This window comes from Eublepharis macularius, chromosome 14, assembly GCF_028583425.1.
Source record: "Eublepharis macularius isolate TG4126 chromosome 14, MPM_Emac_v1.0, whole genome shotgun sequence".
Taxonomy (NCBI): Eukaryota; Metazoa; Chordata; class Lepidosauria; order Squamata; family Eublepharidae; genus Eublepharis; species Eublepharis macularius.
In genome coordinates this window covers 63,807,668-63,835,628 of record NC_072803.1, presented here as the reverse complement: position 1 = coordinate 63,835,628, position 27,961 = coordinate 63,807,668, and the positions used below count along the sequence as shown (strand labels likewise).

Below are 27,961 nucleotides of genomic sequence, written 5' to 3'. Positions count from 1 at the left end.
TCAGCTCATTGTGAAGTGCATGTGCAGGGCCAGATCTACAGTTGCTGGCACCCAGGGAAACTGAAGACCGTCCACTGGCACGCGTGCAGAGCGCACACATGCTCCCGGCGCTGCGTGATGATATCATTTCCGTGACGTCATCACGCGGGGCGGCACATGCCACCCCACAGCAAGCCAGCTGTCCTGGCGCACTGCGGAACTGGCGGCGGCAGCGCAAGTGGCTGGGAGGCCGCCCGCACCATTCGCCTGCCCCGCAGGACAGGGGGCGGCTGGCTTGCCGCGTGCCCCATGTCCTGCTGCCCACGCGCTCCCGGGGCTGGCAGCTGCACCCAGTGCCCCCTCTTTGACAGCACCAGGGGGCAGACTACCCCCCCCTGGCCCCCTGTTGATCCAGCCCTGTGCGTGTGTGCTCCTGCACCCACACAATGACATCACCTGGAATTTCTGTCACTGGAAGTGATGTCATCGCGTGGGTGCAGGTGTGGGGACACAACAGAGGTAAGCCCCAGGTCCCCAGCCCCAGCCTCCCGCCGGGACAGTATGGGAACTTGGCAACCCTAAGTTCTGCTGGAATTACAACTGAGCTCCAGACTACAAAGATCAGTTCCACACAAGGAAACAGCATCTTCAGAAAGCAGACTGTATGTTTATGTTTATTACGGTCCTAAGACCAGAAGACTGTATGGCATCTCTCTCAAAACTCCATTCTCTGCAAACCCCACCTCCAAATCTCAAAGAATTTCCCAAGCTGGAGTTGGCAATCTTGCAGTAGGAAAGGACTGCCCACTGCCTTGTCCAGGTCCCTGGGCAATCGGCTTGGAATCCCCTGCAACATACAAGTGACCCCTTTTCAACCCACTGGCATCACTGTGGCTAAAAAGAATGGCAAGGAAGTCACAAATTGCTCTCACCAGAAGAGTCACAAGCAGGAGAGGGGGAAACAGGTGGGAAGGGGATTGCAAGGGGGTGGGGTGGACATCCTGTGCCCGAGGCCTTCTTGACTGGGGCCGACACAATCGCTCTCCAAGGCTCGTCCGGGTGCTTCTTCCCCCCTCTCAGCTGGGCCTGCTGAGGAGGATGAAGGTGCCTTGTGGGCCTCCTCCGGGCTTTGCAGGCTCAGTCTCTTAGTAGGTGGGCTCCAAAGGGAGAGGGCCCCCCTTACTTGAGGCTGTGTTGGCTCTCCCGATGGCGCCGCAGATCCACCTTCCGCTGGAAGCCTTTCCCACAGAGCTCGCAGCTGAAGGGCTTGAAGCCAGTGTGCTTGCGGCTGTGCGTGATGAGGTTGGAGCTCTGGCTGAAGGCTTTCCCGCACACCTGACACTTGTGCGGTTTCTCTCCTGGACAGGAAGAAGGAAAGCAATCAAGACACATCCTTTGTTCCCTTTATTTTTAAAATCAGTATGGGTTTTACCCCCAAATGACTATTTTCAGAAGAAGGGGGAAACATCAGAATACGTTCCCCCCCCCCCCCGCCCCACACACACACCGCAACATGAAGGATGCCAAATTTAGATTTCAAAGATGTTGGCCCTTTGAGTGGTGGCACTCAGGACAGACAACCTGCTGTGTCAAAAGCAGATCCAGGACGGGGCCAGTTCTCTGGCCAAGCCACCAAATGATGTTGGGTTCCCAGCTTCCACGTGGGGCTTGGAGTTCTCCCAGAATTAGAACTGCGCTGTTTTCACACAGCTTTCCGGCCATGGAACATCGTGCCAAGCTCCCGGAACGACAGTGTCTTCCTGGCACGATTACACATGAGAACAGCAGTTCTTGCGCGAAATCGCGCCAGGAACAAGGATGCTTTAGGCTGATCCTGCACTGGGCAGGGGCTTGGACTAGAAGGTCTATACGGCCCCTTCCAACTCTGTGATTCTGTGATTTAGATTTAGGAAGACGCTGTCATTCCGGGAGCCTGGCGTGATGTTCTCTGGCTGGTAAGCAGTGTGAAAACGGCCCTGATCTCCAGGCGACATAGACCAGTCCCCCTGGAGGAAACAGCAGCTTTGGAGGGTGGACTCTGCGGAATCACAAATCTGTTGAGCTCTCTGCCCCCCCTAAAGTCTGCTCTCCCCAGGCCCCACCCCCCAAATCCCTAGGAACATCCCAATCCAGAGTTGGCAGCCCTACGATGGCTTTGGGGTGGCACGATGAGGAATGTGCTGACGTAGCCCAGGGGCTCAGTTCCTCACAGCCATCGACAGCAGAGGAGGGGACGGGCATCCCTTCCTGGGCTCACAGCACCCATAAGTGTGTCCAAGCCCAGCCCCCGCAGTGCATGATGGGTGGACTTGACTAGCTTTTCAGATCACAGTGTTAAAATGGAGTTGGACAGGGATATTGCAGTCCAGTTAGCAATACTTAACTGAACTCTGTATGCACATTATAGTTTGGAATACCTGTCAACGTAACAGTAGGTTAAACCAGGAGTGGGATAACCTCTCCTCGTCTCCAGACCTTTTTCTGCATAGCAACTTGGCCAAATGGTCAATTGACACATCTCTACTTGCAGCACCAGGGAGCAGAGCCAATGAGAAGTTCAGGGTGGGGACTGGCTGGCCAATCGAGAGGAGACAGCTGAAGTGGACGGCTCATAACCAAGAGTTCTGTTGAATTTCCACCTGTCCTGTGGCTGTCGGATTGTGTTTTATTATGATTGTTTATTGATTTAGAAAGTTTTATGCTGCCTCTCCAGGACCCTGTCCCAGGCAGCTTTCAAAATAAAAATAGTGAAAATAAAACATGAACAGATACTAATTAAAATCCAGCATCAAATACCCAACCCAGCATAAATAGACCATAAAAACAGATCACTGACCGTTTTTAAAAAGTAAAGTGCCATAAATGATGCTGGGCAACACCTGCTGGGCAAGAGACTAACAGAGGTGCTTTGCCATTGCTGAGGTCTCCCATCCAATCACTAACCAAGACTGACCCTGGCTTAGCTTCTCTGAGGAGATCAGGCTTGCCTGGGGTACCCAGGTCAAGTCCCAGAGCAGAATAGTGTTTAAAAGTTATCTTCTGTAAGCCACCTTAAAAGCAAAGGAACCTTACAAAAAGAACATAATGACAACCCTCACATTTTGCCCCTATTTTCTGGTTGCTGCTGCTGTTGGGAGGTCTGTTTTATATCAGGCCCATGCCCACAACGAACTCCTCACGTGTCCATGCTCTGTGCCTTCCTCACCTGTGTGAATGTAGGTGTGCTTCTTCATATCTGACTTCTGGTGGAAGCGCTTTCCGCAGTACTGGCAGGGGTATGGCCGCGTGTCTGAGTGAATCAGGAGGTGGGTGGACAGGGTGGAGGACCGCTTGAAGGTTTTCCCACACATTTTGCATTCAAAGCTTTTCTCCTGAGGGAACACAAGATCAGCAGAGGGTGTTGGAATCATCGTCTGCAAAGGGAGCGATGAAGAACACCCTCAGCCGCAGAGTGGCTGGCTGCCATGGAGCAGGGCCGGATCGACGGGGAGGAGCAGGGGGGTAGTCTGCCCCCGGTGCCAACAAAGAGGGGGTGCTGGGCGCAGTTGCCAGCCCCAGGAGCACACTGCAAGCCCCGGGAGCGCGCCTGGGGAAAGGCGAATGGCACGGGTGGCCTCCCAGCCACCCGCGCTGCCTTTTGCCTTTCCCCAGGACAAGGGGCGGCCAGCTTGCCGTGTGCCCCTTGTTCTGGGGAAAGGCAAAAGGCAGCGCAGGTGGCCTCCCAGCCACCCGCGCCGTTCGCCTTTCCCCAGGACAAGGGGCGCGCGGCAAGCTGGCCTCCCCTTGTCCTGCGGGGCAGGTGAACGGTGCTGGCAGCCTCCAAGCCACTCGCACTGCCGCCAGCTCCGTGGCGCGCCGGGACAGCCGGCTTGCTGCGGGGGCGGGGGGCGCCCCAGCGTGATGACATCACGGGAGTGATGTCATCACGCAACGACAGGAGCACACGCGTGCTATGCGCGCGCGTAGAGCCTGACTACGGTTGCCCTGGGTGCTGGCAACCGTATATCCGGCCCTGCCATGGAGAACAGCAGGGCTTCAACAGTGGGGGTAGAAGAGGGAATTCTGGAACGTGCCACTTTTATTGTCCACGCATGACAAGCTCCATTTGTAAGAATTATTTTGTCTGCACAGCTATTATATCTATAGGGAGCTGCCCCCTCTCCCACCTGCAGCTGGTCACCCTAGTAAACTCTGAGTCTTTCTACACATTAGAAAGTACCTAGGGATGCTCAAGTGCAGGATTGTATGTGTAGTCCTCAATTCATGTGCGGGATGTCCTTGCACCGCGCATGTGAATGCCACTTTCACGGAGCTCCCTTTATGTGACTGCACCTGCAAGTTATTCTGGAGGGCAAAGCGCCAATTCAGCTCTGTTTTTGCTGTGAGAACAAGTACTGTAGGATCCTTTGAATTGCCAATTTGTATTTCTTTAAGATGTGAGACAGTGTCAAGATCTGCATTTCAGTGAATGGATGTGGAAACTGGGATACTTTTAGCAGTTGAGGAGGAACTGATATGGAACTGGTGGGGAGCAAACTGAAGTGTGATTGTGCAAGTGAGTGCATGGAAATTTGGAGGGGGGGCACACATGAAATGCGGTTCACTTGAGCGTCCCTAGGTACTTAGTAACATGTAGAGAGACTCTCTGATAAGGGAGGAAGGTCCAAATGGGGAGGGACCATGGCTCCATGGTAAAGCACATACTTCCCTTTTCCCAGGTTCAGTCCCTGCATTGGGAGGGCCACTACCAGTCAGAATACATGTTGAGGTAGATGGACTGAACTTCAGACTGGTTGAGGTAGCTTCGTAGATTCAACGGGAGATTTTCAGCCTCCAAGGGCCAGCTCCCCTGCCTCCTTGCCTGTGCCTCCTGCTTGGGGTTGCCAACCTCCAGGTGAGGCCTGGAGTTTGCCTATAATTACAACTGAGCTCCCAACTTCAAGGATTAGTTCCCCACATTCCTGCCGAGCTCCCTCCCCTCTCCCAAACTCTGCCCTCCCCAGGACCTGCCTGCAAGTTTCCAGGAATTTCCTGACTCTGGAAACTGTGCCTCCTACCCATCACCCTTCTATTTTGGTTGCATGCCCCTTCGCTTCTGAGGGCCTGGTCCTTCTAAGCATCAACCTCCTACCCACCTAACACCCTTGCTGCATTCCCTCAGTGCAGCTACTTTAATCTCTCAGCCTTGTGAGAGGGTTTTCTTTCAGCCAAAGCAGCCTTTCACTTCCCTTACAGAGACTGCACTGTTCATCAACATCCTATTTATGACACCTTCACCCTGGGTGGACAAACAATTGCCAGCAGCAATTGACAACGAGTACTTTAAAAGCAGGTTTGTTCGCAGGAGGAGAAATACATATATCTGCCACGACTTCATAAAAGGACCGTGTGTCCAGGGAGGGACTATCATTTGAATTTAAACTCCACCCCCTTGTCATTCTGCATAGTTTTTAGTTGAGAGCTAAAATCAGTATCAACATCTGGGAGTGATTGGGCCAAAGCTGTTCCCCAGAGCAACCCTGCCTGGGCTTCAAGTGGCATCAAAGGAATTGTTTCTGTGACAGGAATTGCCAGACCATTTTTTTGAGGGCCAGGGGTTGCAGTGGCGTAGTGTGGGGGAGGAGGGGTGGTTGCCCAGGGTGCATAATTGGGGGTGGGGACGCCACAGGGTGCTGCACTGAGGACAGCCTGTGCTCCATGGTAGACCACCCGTGGCAAACCTGGCTGGCTGCTACCGATGGGTGGCCAACTCGCTGGGCGCTGAGCTGACCGTCCTGCAGCTGAGGAGTGCACTGAGCAGGTGGCGGTGGTGCGGGCGGCTGCCTCAGATGGGTGACTGTTAGGGTGGGGAGGTGAGCGGCCCAAATCGCAGTAGCGCTCCTGCACCCTGCACGATGACGTCACTTCCAGTCACTTCCAGTGACGTCATCGTGCAGTCCCAGGAGCCATGGCAGATGTCATCGTGAAGCTCGGGAATTGCCCCAGACACTCCAAACCCATGTTACGCCACTGGGATTAGGATAGGTGCCCACCAGTGGCAGGCAAACTCTCAGGAGTTTGCCTCCTTGCTCACTGCCATGCCAATGATCAGAGGGAGATGGCAAGCCCCCTGGAGGTTGCCCAGCCCCTGCAGGCACCCCAGGAACATGCACAGTGCGCACATTCCCAAGGGGTGCAATGACATCACTTCTGGGGGTGACGTCGTTGTGCTGGCCGTGCAAATTCTCCCATGCTTCGTTTGGGGCAGATTTTGGCCCCAAACAGGCTGAATTGGCCCCATGCAGAGCGGCACATCTGGTGCAATGATGTCACCCCTGGAAGTGACATCATCGCGTATGCACTGGGAACACAAAGGACAACACACTCCCAGCACAAAGTAAGTGCCAGGCCCCCTCGCCTCCTGCCAGGAGCTTAGAGGGACCCAGCGATCCTGGGTTGGGATCAAGACCAAGAAATGCAGTCGCTGACCAGGGGAGTCCGAGATTTAAAACGTGGTCCCTTGTAGAAATGCCCATAAAGGACCGTTTGATGGGGAGAGGGCAGGCCTTAGAGGCCTCCCTGCTGGCCAGCCCACCTGAGAGTGGATGTTGTTGTGCTGCTCCAAGCTCACAGCATGCCCAAAAGTTTTGCCGCAGACCTCACAAGCGAAAGGCCGAGTGCCGCTGTGTGATCTTCGGACGTGGACCTCCAGACCATGAGGTGTGGAAAATATCTGTTAAAAACAAAACAAACCGAAGTGGCCACTTTTCAAACAATGGTGCTTCCACTTCCTGCCTATTCCATGTTTATTTGGAAGCAGATTTTGCAGGAAGCAAGTCGACTGAGCATTGATGGAGCTGGTGGAGTTTGTTTACAGCAGGCCCTCCAACATTTCATTGAGGTTAACAAGGACACATTTATACTATCCCCTTTCTCAAGCCCACAGCCACTGCTACGGTTCCCAACAGGGTTGACAGCCTCCAGGTGGAGCCCGGAGTTCTCCCAGAATTTCAGCTGATCTCCAGACTGCCGAGACCAGTTCCCCTGGAGAAAGTGGCAGCTTCAGAGGGCAGACTTGATGCATGCCATTGAATCCAGATGAAATCCCTCCCCAGGTTCCCCTTCTGCAGGCCGTGCCCTCAAATCTCCGGGAACTTCCCAGGGAGGAACTAGCAATCCTTATTGCCAACCTCCAGGTGGAGCTTGGAGTTCTCCCAGAATTAAAACTGATCACCAGACTACAATTCTACTGGAGAAAGGGGCCGCTTCGGCGTGTGGGTTCTCTATGGAAGCACATCCCTACAGAGTTCCCTCCGCAATAGGGTTGCCAACTCTGGGTTGGGAAATTCCTGGAGATCTGGGGGTGGAGCCTGGGGAGTAGGGTTCCCGGGTCCCTATCCCCTCCCAGCACAAACGATCCTGGTATACATTGGTGGAGAAACCTCGCTTATTCACCCCGTCATGCTGCTTCTCCTTGTATGTTAATTCCCCCAGTTCACAAGGAGACCACCTATTTGGGTAACAACTGGAGCATAAGGCCTCTGGGTAACTGACTCACTTTGCTGCATATCACACAGTGGTAGGTCTCCATGTCTGACGAGTAGCGCACGCTGTAATCGAGAGGAGGTTCCATGCTCGAGAGGAGGTGGCTGCCGTACAAGCTAATGGGGCGCTCCAGAAGGGCAGAAGACATTGGCCGGTAGCTGTATGGTGAACAGAAGGCATCCCACGAGAAACCTGCCTTGTAGTAGGAGGCCCTGCTCGCCAGAGGGCTACAAGCATCATCAGTTTTCAGTGCTGGGGCAGGATAAGGAGGAAAAAAATCATTCTATGGTGTTGTACTAGTTTTAACATTGGGTTTTTTATGGGCATACTGTCACTGAGTGGCTGTTTAACATGCTTTTTTAAAAGTGTAACGTAGGGTTTCAGACAGTTGGTGTAACTGCAATTTACAAACAGTAAAAACAAGCAGGGAACCAGCAAGGACTTGCATGAGTCATTTTCCCTGTTTGTTTGTTTGTTTGTTTATTTGTTTGTAGTCCGCCTTTCTCACTGAACCTCGAGGCGGATTACACAGTGTGAGATTAGTACAGTCCATATCAAGGACATTTCCATAAACAATGCCAAGAGTTGAAAAGATGCTGAAACAGAACATAAGCGATTCTAGAGCTGACATTATACAACCTGAAGCACAAGTAGCTTATAGGAGCAGATATTTAAAAGTGGTGAAGTCTATGGTCCCTAACTCACTAGCGAAGCATCTGAAAGCCCCTTTCTACAATACAAAAGCCTTTATGAATAATTCAGTTTTGCATCGTTTGCAGAAATCTAGGAGAATATCCCCTTCGCCACCACATTCCTTCTTTCTCTCTTCCTGGCAGCCCCCATGTCTTCTTCCCTCTCTCTGCTTGTTTCTCACCTCCCCACCCACCCACCCACCTTTCTTTTATCTACCCCCGAACTTCAGCTTTATTTGTTATGTTTCTTATATTTATTTACTTCATTTATATTCCCCCTTTTCCCCCAATGGGGGCCAAAAGCAGCTTCTATCATTCTCCTCAATTTTATCCCCACAACAACCCTGTGAGGTAGATTAGGTTGAGAAAGAGTGACTGGCTCAAGGTCATCCAGTAAGCTTCCATGGCTGTGTGGGGATTTGAACTGGGGTCTCCCAGATCTAGTCTCACACTATAATTGTTATACCACGCTGGGCTGTCACCGTTTCCTCCTCCCTTACCCTGGCAGCCTCTCCTTGGGAAAAGTCTGAGCAGGCTGCAAAAGTCACATGATGGCGCCAAACTGCTCAGGTGAGTTGCGAGAGAGCTACTGCTAGGCCTGGCCAAGTCACACCAGTTGTGCAGGGACTGCTGCTTGGCCCAGTCACATTGACTGGCATTACGTCATCTGATAGCCAACACCACACCTGGCAGCAAGTTGCTCCGTGGTTGCTGCTTGGCTTGACCGCCCTAAGTCCTCCCTCCAGTGTAGGAAAGAGGGGAGCAGAAGTGGACTCGGGTGCCCTCCCCCGACTTTTCCTGACCCAAACCTAGCAACGATAAGGGTAGTTACGGGGGCATTCATTCTTACAGGTACAGGCACTACTTCTATTATCTGGACTTTTTTGGTATTTTTTTCAGATTTTTCTGCACACCTAGGACTCGTCTTCATGGACCCAATCTCTGGACTGAAGCATCCACAGATGGAACCATGGTGAGAACTGGATATATTGATAATCAGATGTTTTGATTTTCTTGTGAGTTTAGTGTAGTGGTTAAGAGCATGGGACTCTAATCTGGAGAACCGGGTTTGATTCCCTACTCCTCCAGTTGAAGCTAGCTGGGTGACCTTGGGTCAATCACAGCTCCTAGGAGCTCTCTCAGCCCCACCCACCTCCCAGGGTGTTTTGTTGTGGGGATAATCCTACTATATAAAAGGCTAAGTGTATTCAAGACAACTCACTTCCTACCCCGGTGCACCCCCAGAGGGTGCTTCTTTGGAGGGAATCCCAGATGAGGCAGCCGGACCTTCAGAAAGCGCGAAATGGTGGAAAGCCTAGGCCAGGATCAGGCATGGAGCAGGTGGCAATGCCCAACCCCCGCCTTCACCCAGCTCAAATCAGGAGCAGAGAGGGGGCAATGCCCACCACCCAACTTCACCCAGATGGGATCAGGAGAGGAGCAAACAGCAATGTACATCCCCCCCCCCTCACTTGGCTAGGATCAGGCACAGAGCAGGAGACGATGCCTGACAACCCTTCACCTGGCCAGGAAGAGGTACGGAGCAGGCGGCAATGCCCGCCTCCCTTCACACAGCTGGGATTAGCCGTAGAGCAGGTGGCAGTGCCCACGTCCCCTTCACCTGGCCAGGATCAGGAGCGTAGCATGAGGAAATGCCCGCCCCCTTTTCACCTGGCCTGGATCAGGCACAGGAGACAATGCCTGACCACCCTTCACCCAGACAGGAACAGGTGCAGAGCAGGCAGTAATGCCCGCCTCCCTTCACACGGCTGGGATTAGCCATAGAACAGGCGGCAATGCCCACCTCCCTTCACACAGCTGGGATTAGCTATAGAGCAGGTGCAATGCCCACCTCCCCTTCACCTGGCCAGGATCAGACAAGGAGCAGGTGGTAATGCCCGTCTCCCTTCACATGGCTGGGATTAGCCATAGAACAGGTGGCAATGCCCACCTCCCCTTCACCTGACCAGGATCAGACAGGGAGCAGGTGGCAATGCCTGCTCACTTCACCTGGCTGGGATCAGGAGTGTTGCATGAGGAAATGCCCGCTCCCCTTTCACCTGGCCTGGATCAGGCATAGAGCAGGAGGTAATGCCCGCCCCCTTTCACCAGGCTGGGATAAGGAGCAGAGCAGGTGGCAATGCCTGCCCCCTTTACTCACCAGAATCAGGCAAGGACCAGGCAACAGTGATCGCCCCCTTCACCTGAACTGGATCAGGCACAGAGCAGGATGTAATGCCCACCTCCCTTCACCCAGCTGGGATCAAGCATGGAGCAGATGGCAAAACCTACCCCCCTTCACCCAGCCAGGATCAGGCGTGGATCAGGATGAAATGCCCACCCACCCCTTCACCTGGCCTGAATCAAGTGCAGAGCAGGAGGTAATGCCCGCCCCCCTTCATCAGGCTGGGATCAGGCGAGGAGAAGGTGGCAATGCTTGCCCCCCTTTTACTCACCGGGATCAGGCGAGGACCAGACGGCAGTGCCCGCCCCTTCACCTGGACTGAATAAGGCACAGGGCAGGATGTAATGCCCGCCCCCTTCACCCAGCCGGGATCAGGTGAGGAGCGAGAGGTAATGCCCACTCCCCTTTGCACATCCTGGATCAGGCGCAGAGGAGGTGGCCATGCCTGCCACCCCTGCCTGCATCCAGCTGGGATCATTGACAGAAGAGGAGGGAATGCCCGCCTGCCCTCTTTCCCCTTTCTAGAGCCTGTTGTATTTTCCCCCACAATGGGTTTTGTTCCTAGTAATGACGTATTTTGTAAACCGCTCTTGGTGTTAAGTTGTCCTGAAGGGCAGTATATAAATCTAATGTTATTATTGTCAGCCTCAAGCCTAAGCTTTTTCAAGAGCCGTCTTGGTGATTCTGGGGTTCAGGGCAAAAGTACTAGATGGGGGCCCAGAATAACTGCCATTTCCTACTGGGGTCCAAGCAAAGGGCAGACCTTGACCCATGCGAGGTGGCTGCCTGCCCCGGGCCCCAGACGGATCAGGCAGGAGCAGCAGTTGCTACTAGTGGGTGGCCCAAGCCCCAGATGGGGTGAGCGCAACTTTGTTTAAGACTTGGTTCCTCCCTGTGAGCTTTGCCCAGGGCCGATTCCAGACGGCCCTCCCCATGCTGAAACGTTGCGCGTCGTCGCACGGAAAACGCGAAATATCACGTTTTCTCGCGCGAGGTTTTTTAAAACATACACACACACACAAAGAGCATCCAAAACTGATATCTCCTGTCAATAGTCCAAAGTAGTACGATTCATATTACCATCTCAGGAATCTACCACTCACTTCTGCTGCTAGTATAGACCAGCTGACATTAAACTCTTCAACATCAAGTTGGCCACGCAAAGTTTATATGCAGCGGGTATTGGATTGATGAAATAGGGGAGTCCTTTAATTCAATTCTCCTTAAATTCCTAAATTCCATCTCTGGAATTCCAACTTGTATAGCAAGCCAAGCTTGGGCTTGGATGAAGGCTTTTTCTCTTAAAGTTAAAATCATACACTTTGACATCCAAGAGGGCCACCTTGGCTTGCTTGGAGAAGACTCTTGTTTCCCATTGGGATAAACTTGTAGAGCGACAAATTCAGCTCCTTAATCTTTCCTTGGACTTCCTCTATTCAGCCACCAGACAGGAAGCTATGAGCGTGATTAAGAACCATTTATTTAGATATGACTATAGAGCCCTGTGGCGCAGAGTCGTAAGCTGGAGTACTGCAGCCCAAGCTGTGCTCACGACCTGAGTTCGATCCTGGCAGAAGCCGGGTTCAGGTAGCCGGCTCAAGGTCGACTCAGCCTTCCATCCTTCCGAGGTCGGTAAAATGAGTACCCAGTTTCCTGGGGGTAAAGTGTAGATGACCGGGGAAGGCAATAGCAAACCACCCCGTAAAAAGTCTGCCAAGAAAACGTCATGATGCGACGTCCCCCCATGGGTCAGTAATGACTCAGTGCTTGCACCTTTACGTACAACAGCACAGTTTCTAGAGCAGGATGTTTGCTCTCCTCAGTTTGTAGGTATTCTTCCATCTGGTCAGCTTCTATTGCTCGTATTTGACTGTGCCTCGGTATAGGTGTGCCTTTATGGTGGCAAGCCTAAGTGCCTTACCGTCTAGAGTTCTGCAAGGGAGGTCTTGTAGGGTACCATATTCTGAGACCTAAACCACACAAGATGAATTACACAAGGACACTCAAGTGAAGGGAAGCATAGATTGAATTTCACCTCTCTCTATGGAGTTGGCTAGATTGCTCCTCAGAAGGTTTGTTAATTTCCTCTTTGCCTCCCCAAAGGCTCTGTGAATTAGTAACAAACCCTCTGAGAAGCATCTTTGCTGGCTCTAAAGACAAGTGAAATTAACAAATCCTCTGAGGAGCTATCTCGCCCTGTAGAGAGAGGTGAAATTCAAACGACGCTTCCCGGCTAACAGTGCGTCTCCCATCACTCGAGCGTCTTCGTGTAATTCGTCTCGTTTGGTCTAGCTCTGAGAGAGTATGCGACTGTGGTATAGGTAGCATGGACATTCTATATCATGTCACCTTTGAATGAAGCTATTTTTCTGAGGCTAGGAATCTTTTAATTTCCCTTTGCTCCAAAATATAGATTATATGGAGACATTACCTCTTTTATTAGAAGATAATCTAATAACCCATCACTCTTTGAGTTACAAAGTTTTATGCGGTTGTGGTTGATTTTCGCAGCTGTTTAAATGTGGTCTAGTTTTGACATTTTAGTAGTCTGCTTAAAACTAATAAGTTATGAGGTAGGGAGTATGGAAGGGCTCCGAGCCCCTGCCTTGAAAACAGCGGCCTTCAGTTAAACTCTGTGGCCAACTGTCGCTTACCTGGAGCTGGGGGCTCCAACGCAGGCATCATGCCATGAGCAGAGATGTTTTCTTTCGTGGCTTCGTCAGGGGCATTTGTCTTTTCAGGAGGAGAGAAGTCTCGCTCACTTGTGCTACTGGAGGCCTCTGAGGGGTCTCTGGCACCTGCAGCTGAGCAATCAGAACAGAATGGCAGTCAGTTTCCTCTGATCAACAAGGATTGACTGACCCTGGCAGCACCAGTGGACAAGAGCCGAAGCCAAGTGTGGCAGCAGAGCCAAGACACCCACAGGACCGCCTGGGGCAGTACAGCGAGGAGGAAGCTGCTGCCCTGCCGGGGCTCTCAGCCATAAGCAGCACAGGAGTGGCATCCCCTCCTGGGCTCACACGGCTGTCGGCTGGGCCCAAGCAAGGCTCCTGGAGCAGTCCTGCAGCCGCTTGGTTTGGATCCAGCTGACAGCCGTGACATGCCTTGCGTGGGTCTGCCAAATACCTCAAACTGCCATGATGAACTTAAAGCCACTGAAGAGTTGAAGAAATCTTGTTTCCCAGACTGAAGGCCTATTTAATCCAGCACTCCTTCACCAGCAGGGGCAGCCAGAGGCATTTGGCAACTTTGAAGAAGGATATGGGTCATTCCGCCCCCCCTCTACCCTGCTAGAACCTGGGGGGGGGGGAGGGATGGAATGGAGTGCACCCCTTCAGGTTGCAAACAAAGAACATCATTTTTAATAATTCTCCATGTAACCATTCCCACAAATCGAAACCTAGAAAACCAGTGGGAAAGTTCTAGCTCATCCAAATCCCTGATGTGCTAACTTTCTGCTTGCAGTGAGTTTAATTTTTGGCATTTAACAAAGTAATGAAATGGTACGGTCCATTCTGTTCCCTCGGGCATTTCTCACCTCATTCTGTTCCCTTATTTTTAGATCCAGCAACAAAGGACAGGTTAGTTCCTGGAGGAACTTGGATCTACAATATTTTGGAAGCCCTCCTGGAACACAAGCAATAGTAAGAAGTGAGGAAATGAGGAGGTGGCTGTGCAAGTGAGTGGCCGCTTGGGGTTCTGCTGGTATTATTTGTTACCACTGGCAGAGATGGGACCAGCAGCTGCAAATCTCAGCGCACCGCTGGGTTCTGGGTGGGGAGAGTTCTCAGTGTGCCTGGCCCCAGGAGTTTACAAGTGGCCATTTGCCTCAAGGGCTACAGCATAGGGGGACAGAGGTGAGGGGACCGTACATGAGTGCATACTGCATTGCTCTCACCACTGGGTGGAGTTGCCAACTCACCTGGTCTCTTGCCTCGCCAGTAGTTGGTATTGAGAGGTATACTACCTCTGTATGTGGAGGTTCTATTTATCTATCATGGCTGGTAGCCATTGGCAGACCTATCCTCCATGAGCCTGTCTGCGTTGAGCTGCAGCCACTGGCACTGACAAGCCCCTGGAGCTGAGTGTCCCCCTTTTCCCCAGGGTTGGGAAGTTCAGCTATTCCACTAGGCAGGCATGGAATTGGGACGAAGAATTCTGACACTCTCAGCTCTTGTTCCAGCCGTGCAATTTTCTCATCGCAGTGGTACTGGAGAGATCTTAGGATACTCTCTGTGTGCGTGTCAGCATTTATTTCCAGCTGTTTTTGCCCTTCCTTAAGAACTCCCTACATATTATGCAAAACAGAGGCAAATGCATACAGGTTGGGTGGGATTCTTGGTGTAAGATTCCTCTGTCTATCACAGACACAGCCTGGGGGACGCAGCGGAATGGAAGATACAGGCAGATGTGTTTACACCTAGCAGAAACAGGCAGGATGGGAATGGGAGGTTCTCTCTCTGCATAACTAGAGTGGCGCCATTGGCAAATCTTCTGACGTACCACCGGAACAGGGCGCTGCTGCGGTAGGATCCCACACGGACACAAGAAGGTCATCATCCACCGAACGGTACGGGTGATGCGAATGGGCCTTCTTACTCTTGACCAAGAAAGACCGCGGCATTTTCCATTTACCTGATGGACAGAGATCCAGAAAGTTGGGTAGGGAATCGTAAGATAGGAATAAAAAAACTGCTAACATTCCCCCTGCCCTGCTTATTAAAATTAATAGTTTATTCCCCATTTGCTGATAAACTGTATTCGAGCCTCATTCATTAAAACAGTAATTCTGGTGTCTATTACCATGTTGTGGGAGAATTGCTAATGTGCCCTAATGAATCCAAAATGGTCATTCAGAGAGGGGGCTGCCTGTTGCGTCTCTGCATGATTCATAGTGCTAGCCTGTCTCCTCCCATTACATCTCCACTTTGGTGGGGGGCGGGGCAGAAATTCTGCCGTGTCTCTGCATTGGATAGAGCAAGAGTCCAGTAGCACCTCTAAGACTAACAAAATTTGTCATAGGGTATGAGCTTCGGTGAGACACAGCTCACTTCTTCAGATACCGTATCAGAAGCTCATACCCTACCACACATTTTGTTAGTCTTCGAGGTGCTACAGGACTCTTGCTCTTTTCTACTGCTACAGACAGACTAACATGACTGCCCATCTTGATCCATCTGCATTGGATGTAACTGCATTGTTCAGTCATGCCAGATGGAGAGAGACGGAGCAGAACGATCTGTTCTCAGAGAAGGTTATCTACAATGTCTCTACACTGGAGTTATGCTCAGATCAGCAACTCATGCAGCAGCACAAGTGATAGACTCCACTCAGGGGATTCTGTTGTCTGAGTGAAAGATGCTTCTAGTGTTAATTCAGCTACTAGAATTCTAGAAAAGACCAGAGGACAGTGTGGTTCCCCCCCAGTCATGATGGGAGGAGTAACTGTAAGCGACCGCTGACTGATCGCTGCGCAGCAGAAGCAGAAGTGGGCCTCCTCATGGGCCCCTCCGCCTCCAGTGCTGCCCCACAGCACCAGCTCCTCCTCCTCCCTCTTCAGCCAGATGCAGGAAGGGACCGAACGGCATGCTCTCCCGCTGGGCAGCTGCTCGCCTCCAAGCCTTGGCCCGCTTGCCTGCCTGACTGCTAGGAACTTCACTCAAAGGAAGGGGGGGAGGAAGAGGAGCTGCTGTGGGGGGTGCCCTGGAGGATGTCTTCCAGCCCCCCCCCCAAACCTATTGCCAGCCCTGACTATAAGGAATGAGGGGAGCATAGTTCAGCTCACATGCTATGCACGCATCTGCTCTGCAAATTATGGGTCTAGACTGTCCCTTTCAAGATGCTCCCCTCTGTGTATCCTCCCATTTACTTCTTCTGAGTATCATGTTCCTTTTGGAAGACAGAATAATTTTGGCCAATCACTGAGGTTTCAGTGAATACATATCTTACAGCGGAATAAGGGGGGATGAACTGCTAGAGCCCTGGAGTGGTGGAATGGAGACATCTTCAGCTTGCAAGCAAAGAACATAATTTTTAAATAGTTCTCCATGTAACCATTCCCGCAAATCGAAACCTAGAAAACCAGTGGGAAAGTTCTGGCTCATCCAAATCCCTGATGTGCTAACTTTCTGCTTGCAGCGGGTTTAATTTCTGGCCTTTAGCCAAGTGACTGAAGTAGCACAGTCCATTCTGTTCCCTCGGGCATTTCCCACCTCATTCTGTTCCCTTATTTTTAGATCCAGCAACAAAGGACAGGTTAGTTCCTGGAGGAACTTGGATCTACAATATTTTGGAAGCCCTCCTGGAACACAAGCAATAGTAAGAAGTGAGGAAATGAGGAGATGGCTGTGCAAGTGAGTGGCCGCTTGGGGGTTCTGCTGGTATTATTTGTTACCACTGGCAGAGATGGGACCAGCAGCTGCAAATCTCAGCGCACCGCTGGGTTCTGGGTGGGGAGAGTTCTCAGTGTGCCTGGCCCCAGGAGTTTACAAGTGGCCAGTTGCCTCAAGGGCTACAGCACAGGGAGACAGAGGTGAGGGGACCGTACATGAGAGCATGCTGCATTGCTCTCACCACTGAGTGGAGCTGCCAACTCACCCTTTAACAGGGGCTGTTATTTTGCTGGTGACGGAAATATACCTCCGTGCCACAAAATGCTTCATCTGTCCCCACACATAAGAGGACTGGCTGACAGAAGCAGCTCCTGGGCTGTTCGAGGGTAGCTTGAGTGCCTGCTTGCTCCCCTCCCTCCCATCCTATATATTCCTAACTGTCTACTACAAAAACACAAGAACTCTCTAGATTCTGTCCTCCCAGAGAAGCTGTCCTTCTAAAAGGCTACCCCTGGAACCTCCTGCCACTTGCAGAGTTGCCAGCTGGCAAGTGGGGGGGGGGAAATCTCACCGCTACATGCTCCTCTCCCTTTTTTCTGTGTAGAAATCTGGAGGCATCTAATTTCTGTTCATTGGCTGCAGCCATAGGTGATCGCCTGCAGATCAAATGACCCTTCGTGCTCAGCGAGATCCCAGGAAAGCAAGAACCCTTGGGTCCAACCACTAATCCCAGCATTTTGCCTCCTTCAAGTAAACCCCCTCCAGTGCCCCCCACCCTTGAATGCAAGTAATGCAATCAAGGGTGCACTGGAAGGCAATCCCAGTTATCTGTAATTTGCATGGTCATTTGAATGGCTCAGTGCAATAACAGTGAAAAACAGCTCTGATATATCCGGCACTGGGAAACAGGTACTCAATCTTGGTTCTATTTCTTTCTGCCAGGACAGCTGAACAGAAATATGCACATGAGAGTTGCTTTAACTCACACACAAGTTATGGCTGCCGCACTGAGAGGGTGTCCCCGTGCAACATCCCTTTGGCTTCCCCCCTGATATTTTCTCTCCATGAGGCAGATGATAACAGTTCAGTGGGTGACACTTGATCTCAGCCTAACCTACCTACCTGCCTACCTGACAGAGTTATTGTAGACAGGACAAAAAGGAGAACGGCAGGATGATGTGGCAAGCATTTTGGCTCCCCATTGGGAGAAAAATGGGGTATAAATATCTAAATAAAGGTGTACAGTGTATAGGGAGGGGTTAACATGCTCCCCAGCAGTCTTCTGTGGCTCCGTGTTGAGAGAATCCCATAGCAGATTGCCCCATCATGTAACATGCCATTTTGCCCTAAAACTGGCACATTGAAAGTTGCTTTGAGAGTACTACAGAAAATGGCTTCCTGTCTCTTTTAAAACAATCGTGATGGAGGCTTTGCATGCAGAGGGCCCCAGGGGCGATCTCCAGTTCAGAATGGCTGCAGAGGAAAAAAATATCTCAAGCTTTGGGGGGCTGAGTGAACAGCACTGGCTTGAAGGTAGAGTTGCCAACTCTGGTCTGGGAAATCCCTGGAGATTTGAGGGCAGTATGTGGGGAGGGACACCCCCCCCAAAAGCTGCCAGGGTCACAGATCCAGAGGAGTTAGCCCTGTTAGTCTGAAGTTGCAAAATAGCAGAGTCCAGTAACTCCTTTAAGACTAACCAACTTTATTGTAGCATAAGCTTTCAAGAAGCACAGCTCTCTTCATCAGATGCATTGATACATCTGACGAAGAGACCTGTGCTTCTTGAAAGCTGACGATGCATCTGACGAAGAGAGCTGTGGTTCTCGAAAGCTTATGCTACAATAAAGTCGGTTAGTCTTAAAAGTGCTACTGGACTCCTATATTCTCCTATATTCTGTAATCTCGAGAGCAGTTGTAATTCTGGGAGAATTTTTACCCCCACTTGGAAGCTGGCAAGCCTACTTGAGGGCCAGTGATCTGGCTCTCTAGAGAGCGGCTTTGTTGGTTTGCAGTTCAGTCAGGTAGCAAGGAACTGAACTGGGCTCCTGAATGGGTATTTGAGAGACAAACGGCGAGAACTTTGTCTGGTTGGGACCCATACTGTGGGTTCATGCACCTTTTGTTTACAAAAGTCAGGCATCCAGGGATGAATGCCTCTGAGCATGTGCCAAGGGCAGGGAATGCTGGCGCCTCTCCTAGATATGTTGTGGAATCTGTGCTCTGCTGCATCTTGCTTGCCCTCCTCAGATTCGAGTGGGTCCACTGGTAAGGTGACCTGAGGATTTGAGCATTACTTGGACTCACTGGTGGTCATGCATTGCCTGTGCACCCTTCCAAGGACCTTTTACTGAAGTTTGCAGCTTCCTGGGGCAGCACAGTGTAGGTACACCTTGCAGTGCATGGTGATGTCTTAGGCCCCAGCTGTGGCCAGGATGACGCTCAGGCTTTGCATTCTCCAGTTCTAGCACACAACCAAGAGGGTACAGTTCTGGTTGGCCTGACTGAATTTGAACCCTACAAATGCTGAGGTCCTGTGGCTGAGCTGGGGGTCGACAGGGTTGGGAATATGGCTCCCAGCCCTGGACCGAGCATCATTGGTACCTATGCCAGTGGTGAGGAGCATGGGTGTGGTCCTGGATGCTTCCTTGTCAATGGAGGCCCAAGTCACAGCGGTTGCCAGAGCTGCGTTTTTCTACCTTTGGCAGATCAGGCAGCTTGTTCCCTACCTCTTGACCAGCCACTTGGCTACAGTGATTCAAGTAACAGTCATCTCCAGATTAGACTACTGTACCTTGCTCTACGTAGGGCTGCCCTTGAGACTGATCTGGAAGTTCCAGTTCGTCCAGAACACAGCAGCACACATCCTCACTGGGACGCCAGTTCAGATACATATATGACCCATCCTGGGCCAGCTGCACTGGTTACCGATTGAATTCCGGGTCAAGTTTAAGCCTTAAATGGGCTGGAACCTACATACCTATGGGACCACCTCTTACCATATGTTCCCCAGAGGGCCCTTCGTTCAAACGACCAACATCTTCTGGTGGTCCTTGGCTCCAAGGATATTCGCCTCGCCTCAACCAAGGCCAGGTCCTTTTTGGCCCTGGCACTGGCCTGGTGGAATTCTCTCTCCGTCGAGACTAGGGCCCTGTTACAGTTCCACCAGGCCTGTAAGATGGAGCTGTTCCGCCAGGCCTATAATAGTGGGTGTGGTTTGGGCTTCTCCGCTGTGGCCTTGGTTCGCTGTTTAGCTGAGACGTCTGCAACCTGTCCTTTCTACCCGAATGAATTCCTAATGAGGTGTATTAACATCACACATTGCCACTTGGATTTGGTTTTAATTTTATATCTTGTATTGTATTATTGATTTTATATTGTATTTTATGTTGTTGTAATATTATGAACGTTGTTACCCGCCCTAAGCCCGCTCGCAGGGAGGGCAGGCTAGAAAAGCAAAACATTAAATTAAATTAAATTAATCCCTGCCCAAATGTGAGAAACTTGAGGGCACAGATTGTGTGTGAGAAAAGATGCTATCGCAGGCAGCACAGTGTGAACGAAGGTTTATCAGCGACAAACAGTTATCCGCTGTATAATGAGCGATGCGATATGCCTTCTGGACCCCACCCCAGGAGATCATTTCTGAAACACATCCTGGGGGTCTCAGAACTTCTCAAGATGGGTGTTATGTTAAACATCTCTTTCTCAGTTCCCATAGCCAGGTTACATGAAGTCAGGGCTTTTTTTCAGCTGGAATGTGGTGGAACCGAGTTCCGGCACCTCTTGAAAATGATCACATGGCTGGTGGCCCCGCTCCCTGATCTCCAGACAGAGGGGAGTTGAGATTGCCCTCCACACTGCCGAGTGGTGCGGAGGGCAATCTAAACTCCCCTCTGTCTGGAGATCAGGGGGCGGGGCTGCCAGCCATGTGACCATTTTCTCCGAGGGGGATTTAAACTTTAAAAAACTCCCCCTGCCACTTGTTCCTGCTGTCCCAAAATGATGTCATTGTGCGCTCCTGGGAGCATGCGTGCACGTTGTGCGCATACATGTGGTACCAGGGGCACCACCTCCCGCCAAGAGTTGCCCCCTGTGCTGACAGCCCAATGAGTTCCACCACCTCTTTCCCCAGAAAAAAGCCCTGCATGGAGTGCTTCAACCTTCTGTGGCTTGTGGTATTTCTCAAGACTAGGGTTGCCACCTTTTCTTCCTGTCAAGGCTCTTCTCTCCTTTGGGAGAGAATACTAGGGATTGACTGAGAATCCCCTCAAAGGAAAGCACAATCCACCCCACCCCACCTGAGGTCAGTTGTGTCTTCTTCTCTGTCTTCCTCCATACAAATGAATTATGGGCTGGGAAACAAAGGCCTGCAATTGGAAAACCCTTAAGCAAGGGGCTAGAGATTGGGGAGACATTTCTTCCTTGCTCCAGACACCCATTCTCTTCCCAAGGAGAAATCAGCCCCACTCACCTCCAGTCACATACATGACCCAGGAGAAGGAGAAACTCAACCAATATTTACATAGAGCAAGAAAAGTGCTCGAGTTATCAGCTCTGAGCATAAACTCCCCAGTGGGTGGTTGCCAGGTTTGGGCAGTATGAGAGGCAGGGCTTTTTTTCAGCTGGAACGCGGTGGAACGGAGTTCCGGCACCTCTTGAAAATGGTCACGTGGCTGGTGGGGGCAGGGCCACCAGCCACGTGACCATTTTCACCATGGGTGATTTAAACTTTTAAAAACTCCCCCCTTGTTCCAGCTGACCCAAAGTGACGTCATTGGCCCTGGGAGCATGCGTGCACTTTGCGCATGCACATGTGGTACCAGGGGCACCACCTTCCGCCAAGAGTTGCCCCCTGTGCTGGCAACCCACTGAGTTCCACCACCTCTTTCCCCCTCCAAAAAAGCTCTGATGAGAGGCAAGACGGGTTCCTTCCTTTTTCACTTCCCCTCCCCATTTGCTATCAAAGCAGCCCAGAATTTTGCAAAGCCCTGGCAAAGATGGAGGAGACCACAGCCCAGATGAATTTGGGAACGTTGGCCCACCCACTCCCTAGCCATTCTTCTGCACAAGTCCTGCCTAAAAGAAACGGAGGGACCCTCAGCCTTCTCAGTGCGGCTGGTGCAGGAGAACTTTCACTGTGACCCGGGAGCTTTCCTAGCTTTAAGGGGCATCACTGCAGCCTGTGACCTAGTTGCTTGAAGACCCTGGAGCATTTTATCTGTGCATTTCCAAATGCTCCCTCTCCCCACTAAGTAGTCGAGCAAGCCCTTGTGTCTTTAGGTGCCTGCTGGAGCTGTCTAGCCTTGTGGCCAGAGAACAGCCAGAGAGAGCTTGAACCTCAAACTGGAGCTCATTAATAGGAATTGATTGTACCTGATTAGATGCTCGACATGTTCTCAGAGACAGCCATCTCCTCAGCAAAAGACTCTAACTCCATCAGTCTCTCATAGAAACCGCTGGAAGACTTCATTTGGAAGTAGAGTTGCTAGCCTCCAGGTAGGACCTGGAAATCTCCCAGAACTGTAACTGATCTCCAGACTGTTAGGGATCCCATTCCCCCAGTGGGGGCAGGGATCCCCCGCTTTCACCCTCCACCCCCCAACTCCACTTACTGGCTGGAGAGGGAGGAACGCACGGGGACGGGCCTCTCAGGTGCTATCCTGGGGCGGTGCAGTGATGTCACTGACGTCATCATGACACCCTAGGATCACTCCTGCACTTCGCTGCAGGCTGATTTGGGTCCCAAACAGACAGAATTGGGCCCGTTTGAGCCCCAAATCGGCCTGCTGTGAAGCAGGTGTGCCCCCTGTGCCTGCACAGGGACCTCACCAGAAGTGATGTCACATTAAAAAGAAAGAGGGCAAGAAGGAGGTAAGATCCAGGTCTCCCCCACTCCTGCCAGGAGGGTAAGGGAACCTGGCAACCCTACAGACTATAGAGATCAGTTCCCCTAAGGAAATGGTTGCTTTGTGGGTGATTCTATGACATTATACCCAGCAAAGTCCCTCTCCAAACACTTCCCCCCCCTAAGCTCCACTGGCAAATCTTCAGGAATTTCCCAACCCTGGGGTGGCAATCCATTATTGCCTTAGCACCATAGCAGGTTTCTGCTTGAATTTTTCAAATTTTATGCATTCCAAGCACTATTGCATTGTTCGTTGGATGTCCAATTGACTTACACTATGTAAACCACCTTGAGTCTATAATTTTGTGTTTGTGGATAGATAAATAAATAAATTAATTTGGCTGTTGCAGTTAGACTTACATTAGTTGGCCAGAACAGTCCTTGATGGTACTATTGGATTCTGTTGTCATCCTAAATCTCCCTTGGAATAGTGAAACCTTAGCATTGGATTTTTGCCCTAGTTTTTCGTATTCTTCTAACTGAACATTGTGAGCTGCCTCTGGGAGCCCCCTTTTTTGAAAGGTGGTTTTCAAACTATGTGGGCATATCAGAAGTTACAGTTTCTGAGGTTTATCTCTGTTTGGCATTACTGTTCTTTGTTCTTAGGCACCCAGCATGCTTACCTGCTTGGTAAGCTTTCAGGCGTACCTGAGGACATCTCTTCCCATTATGAAGCTTTATGGGGAGGGGCTGTAGCTCAGCAGAAAAAGCATCTCTTCTTCAGGCAGAAGGCCTCCGGGTCCACTTACAGTATCTCAATAAAAAGGACCTCTTGCAGCTGATGATTATTTATTTATGTCACTTATAGACTGCCTTTCTCACTGAGACTCAAGGCGGATTATGTAGTGTGCGATTACAGTCAATATCAAGGACATTTCAATAAACAATGCCATAGAGTAAATAACTGCAAGTTTACAAAGACATAACATTAGCAAGAATCCAATACAGAGTTGAAGAAATGCTGAAACAGAGCGTAAGCAATTCTAGGGCTGACAGTTGACAACATAGAACAACCCAGTGGAGTCATACTTAAAGCAACCGATAGTATGTAAGGCGACATAGTGGTGAAGTCTATGGTCCCTAACTCATAAGTGAAGCAACTCTTTGAGACCCCCTCCCTACAATACAGCCCTCCCTAGCGGATTAAAAAGCCCTTTCAAATAATTCAGTTTTGCATCTCTGAGACCTGGAGAGCAGCCACCCATCAGAGGAGGAAATATGCACTAGATCTGAGTTGATATAAGTTTGCAAGCCACGAGGAAAGGCGGGAGATAAACAGTTACATAAATAAATAATTTTTAAGTTGTAGGGGATGTGGCTCTTTTCCTTGCTTGCCTAAACAGTTAATATACACTGACAGTGCTGAAATAACAACAACAGCGACAATGACAATAATTCTCCAGGTAAAGTTGAAAGAACAAAATCCAAGTGAATTTCTAAATGATTGGGGAAAGTTTAAAAATTATTTGGAAACGTGAGAGGACAACTGTGGTCTTTGGACAACTACTAAAATTTATAGAGATCATATATGAACTTTACCTTTAATATTAGGGACAAATATTAGAACAGAGACAATGATAAGAAATAAAGAGGTTATTGTGCTGTTGGGGGTCTTAAAAGAAAAGGGGGAGGGGGAAGGGGTGGACACACACACACACACACACACACACACACATAAAGGGGTAATTATAGTTATATTATGTACTATGGAATATGTATGTCAACCTACCCAATAAAAATCTTTATTATAAAAAAAATAAATAATTCTCCAAGTATTAAAAATTTGCAACAGCTCTACATGACTATAGAAACTTTTTAACGATCGATTCCATCTAGGAGTATTGCTTGTGGTAACCTCTCATGCAGATCATTCCTGCCCTTCCCTCTTGCCATTGGAGTGTTTTTTATTGGCTCTAAAAAAATGTTAGTCAGTATATTGCTGTAATGTAAAGAAGACACCATCGTGATATATCTACTAGTAAATTAAAAACAGCTGGCCAAAAAGTCCACTGCCAGTGGTGCTCGTGGGGAAACGGGGCTGGATGTGTGCCGGAGAAGACACAGAAATCCGCACCTTCCCTCATTTACACTTTTCTCAAACCTGCTAGGAGTCTGATCTTTCAGGAAAGGTCGTACCCAAGCAGGTTTGAGAAAAAACACAGTGAAGCAGGGAAAACCCCACGAAGTGGGAGAATGCACAATACCTCCCTGTGGAAGCAACGAGAGTAATTATTCCTTATGTTCTCTCTGCTCATGGAATGATGCCTACATTTAAATGAAGCCAACATTGCAAAGTGGATACAAAAAACTATTGTACTTGGAACAAATCATCTTCCTAGAGAGTTTCGCGAGTGTCTTTGATGGTCAAATAGAAAACCAAGGCAACCAAGGTCGGTTGAGTTGGAGAAATATATCTCTGCCACATCGGAGAAATATTTCTGTATCATCCTCTGAATCTAGACATAAATTTATCACAGCTATGCTGACCTGTTTAATCCGGAGCACAGAGGCGGAGAAAAAAATTTACTTTTTATCCAACGTAGGCCCTTCGGTTGTTCATGTGGCTTCTCTCTGTGCACTGGAGACTAAGAAAATTTGGGCCAAAGCTGTAGGTAGTAAATTGTTCAAACTCATTGTAGGGCAATTTGTTTTACGGAAAGGAAACTTAAACTTTATTAATTTTTGTTATGGTTTGGGGTCTGGAATTTTATTCTATTTTTAATTTCTGTCATTTCTTACTTTAAGATTGCCACCGCCTTTGGCTATCAGCAATAAATAAACCTACCCAATATTCACTGCAGGCAGAAAAATAATGCTAGGGTCATACAGGGACAGCAACACCTGGCGAAGCGCTGCTTATTGAAGGCATGAAGGTGTCATCATGGCCCATCAAGACACCACCAGTCCTCAAACACACTGAGAAGAACAAAAGCCCATAGATTTCAATGAGACTTGCATCTGCAAAAATACATTTCAAATTGTACTGTTAAGAACTAATCCAAGTTTTTCAAAGGAGCTGTATTGCACCTTTATAACAGGTATCACGCCTGGCTGTGAGCTGCACTTTTAGGTCTTGCTGAGCGGAACAGAAGAGACTGCAGCTGATGCTCCGCTATAGGCAAAGTGCTCGTGGCTGCAGGCAGTGGGTTCCTTTCCCCCGGGAGCAGAAGGGAACTTGAAAGAGGAATTGCTGCCAGCAAGGGGCTACTCATCCCAATTTCACTTCTGGCAAACTAGGCGGCAAGTTTTCCTGTTGTTTCCAAAGCCTGCAAAAGCTGTTGGACCAGAGGCAAAAGAGGAATGAGCATTCACAGTCCAAGCTGCAAAGCCACTTTCAAATAATCTCCTAGTCTTGGAAGAAAGCACTGGCGGTAATATCTCCAAAGCGAAACCTCTCTCAAACTATTCAACTCTCTTTCCAAAAACCTCCTGTCCTCAAATTCTAGTCCCTGCAATCCAACGCTAGTTAGGGTTGCCAGCTCCAAGTTGGGAAATTCCTGGAGATCTGGGGGGTGAAACCTGGAGAAAGTGGGCTTTGGGGAGGGAAAGGACCTTGGCATGGCATAATTCCATAGAGTCCACCCCCAAAAGTAGCCATTTTCTCCAGGTGAACTGATCTCTTTAGCCTGGAGACCAGTTGTAATTCTGGGAGATCTCCAGCCACTACCTGGAGGCTGGCAAGCCTAATGCTAGCGCATCCCTGGCAAAATGGCTCCTTGGAGACCTCTAGAAAAGGAAAGCCTCCCCCTCCCTGATAAATGGTTCCTTTGTGAACCTGCTATTTCTGCTGGGAACTTTCTCCTAGTAACATTCATCCAAACTCTTCCTATCTTAAGCCCATGAGGTCTAGTCTTGGCCTCTGGAACAGCTGAGAACTTTTCCTATAGATCTTTGAAGAACAGGATTGTAGCTTCCTTTCATCTTCTTTTCTCCAGGCTCAACACGCCCACCTTTTCTCCCACCTTTCCTCATAGGACTTGTTTTCCAAACCCCTGACCATCTTTAACCCATTTGGGTCCTGCTTTTTTCTTATTGTGTTGTTTGTGTATGTAGAACTAGCACCTGGCGCTGAAGCAGACCATCACACTGTACCTATTTTAGCTTGTGGAACAGAAAAAGGACTTGAATCACACAGACACACACCCATCCAAAACTATGGTCAAGAGATACCTGTAAAAAAATTTGTTGTTCAAAACTTCCCAGGAAAGAGATCCACAAATCTTCTTGTGTGGAAATGTTTCCAGATCTTTGATTGTTTCAGTACAAAATCCACCTTTGCTATATCCCTTTGTTATATCAGAAGGATGAAGTTAAACATGTATTAATTCTTTAAATTAAAAAGGTGATGGAAGAAGTCACCTGTTTGCAGCACTGTGATCAGCAGAGCCTTGAAATTTTCCCAGCTGTCCCTTGGGGACTGTTCCCTTTGCTCTCCTCTCCTGCTTGGACACTTCTTTGCACCCTCCGGCTGTCTGCTGGTATCTCTACTTCTCCTCTCTCTTTCTCCCTCCCTTTCGCTTTTCTTCTTCCTTTGCCTCCATTCCCCTCCCTGATTTTTCAATCAGATTATTTGTGTCAAAATCTGGTGCTGAGCAAGCAGCCAATGAGCAAGCCAAACCCTGGGCAGTATTTGCTTATCAAAACTTCCCAGGACTTTGCAAACTTGAAACAACTGTCAGGTTGCTTGAGTGGAGGACTCAGAAGCCAACAGACGGTTGGGGCTGGCCTCTTTGAGCTTTCTTTCCAGCTGGAGTGTTCATTGGAGATACTGACAGGGCCATATTTGGGTGTGGTGGCTAGGAGGCCCAGGTTCGAATCCCCACTCTACCATGCAAGCTCGCTGAGTGATCTTGGGCCAGTCAAACGTTCTCAGCCTGACCTACCACACAGAGGATGAACTGGAGGAGAGGAGAACAATTTTAGCCGCTGTGGATCCCCACTGGGGAGAAAGGCAAGACATAAGAAAATAAACTTTTATCACCCCCCCCCCGAGTCTGTTGGAGCCTGTCCAGCAGTAATTTTTTCCCATATGTATCCCCCTTGACATCTAAATCTCTCATGTGCCATGAGTTTAGGCAAACCACACTCTCTCGGCCTCAAATCTACAGGGGGGGGATAATTTTGACCTACCTCACAAGGTTGTTGTGAGAGACACTGAAACAATGTCTGTGAAATGATTTGATCATGAATTCATTGGCCAGGATGAACCATCAACTCACACAAAGCACAGGTGTCTACCTAGGCAGCATAGACACTTTCTAATGTTTTCTCCCGAATAACTGAAGCACTCGAGCTCTTCAGTTCAGAGCAACTCTGGCATGCAGAGGGGAGCAGGAGGCAGAGA

General features: G+C 49.9%; 1 protein-coding gene across 1 annotated transcript; it reads right to left on the bottom strand.

Annotated features, from left to right (window-relative positions):
• Positions 1-635: 635 nt before the first annotated feature.
• Positions 636-27,098, bottom strand: GFI1B (growth factor independent 1B transcriptional repressor). The gene is made up of 7 exons (XM_054998119.1): positions 26,977-27,098; positions 14,884-15,015; positions 13,035-13,184; positions 7,517-7,755; positions 6,554-6,691; positions 3,185-3,350; positions 636-1,337 (listed from the first exon to the last, which is right to left on the bottom strand). The coding sequence occupies exons 2-7, from the start codon at positions 15,002-15,004 to the stop codon at positions 1,159-1,161; spliced, it is 993 nt and encodes a 330-aa protein (XP_054854094.1). The 5' UTR covers positions 15,005-15,015; positions 26,977-27,098; the 3' UTR covers positions 636-1,158.
• Between the last annotated feature and the right edge of the window lie 863 nt (positions 27,099-27,961).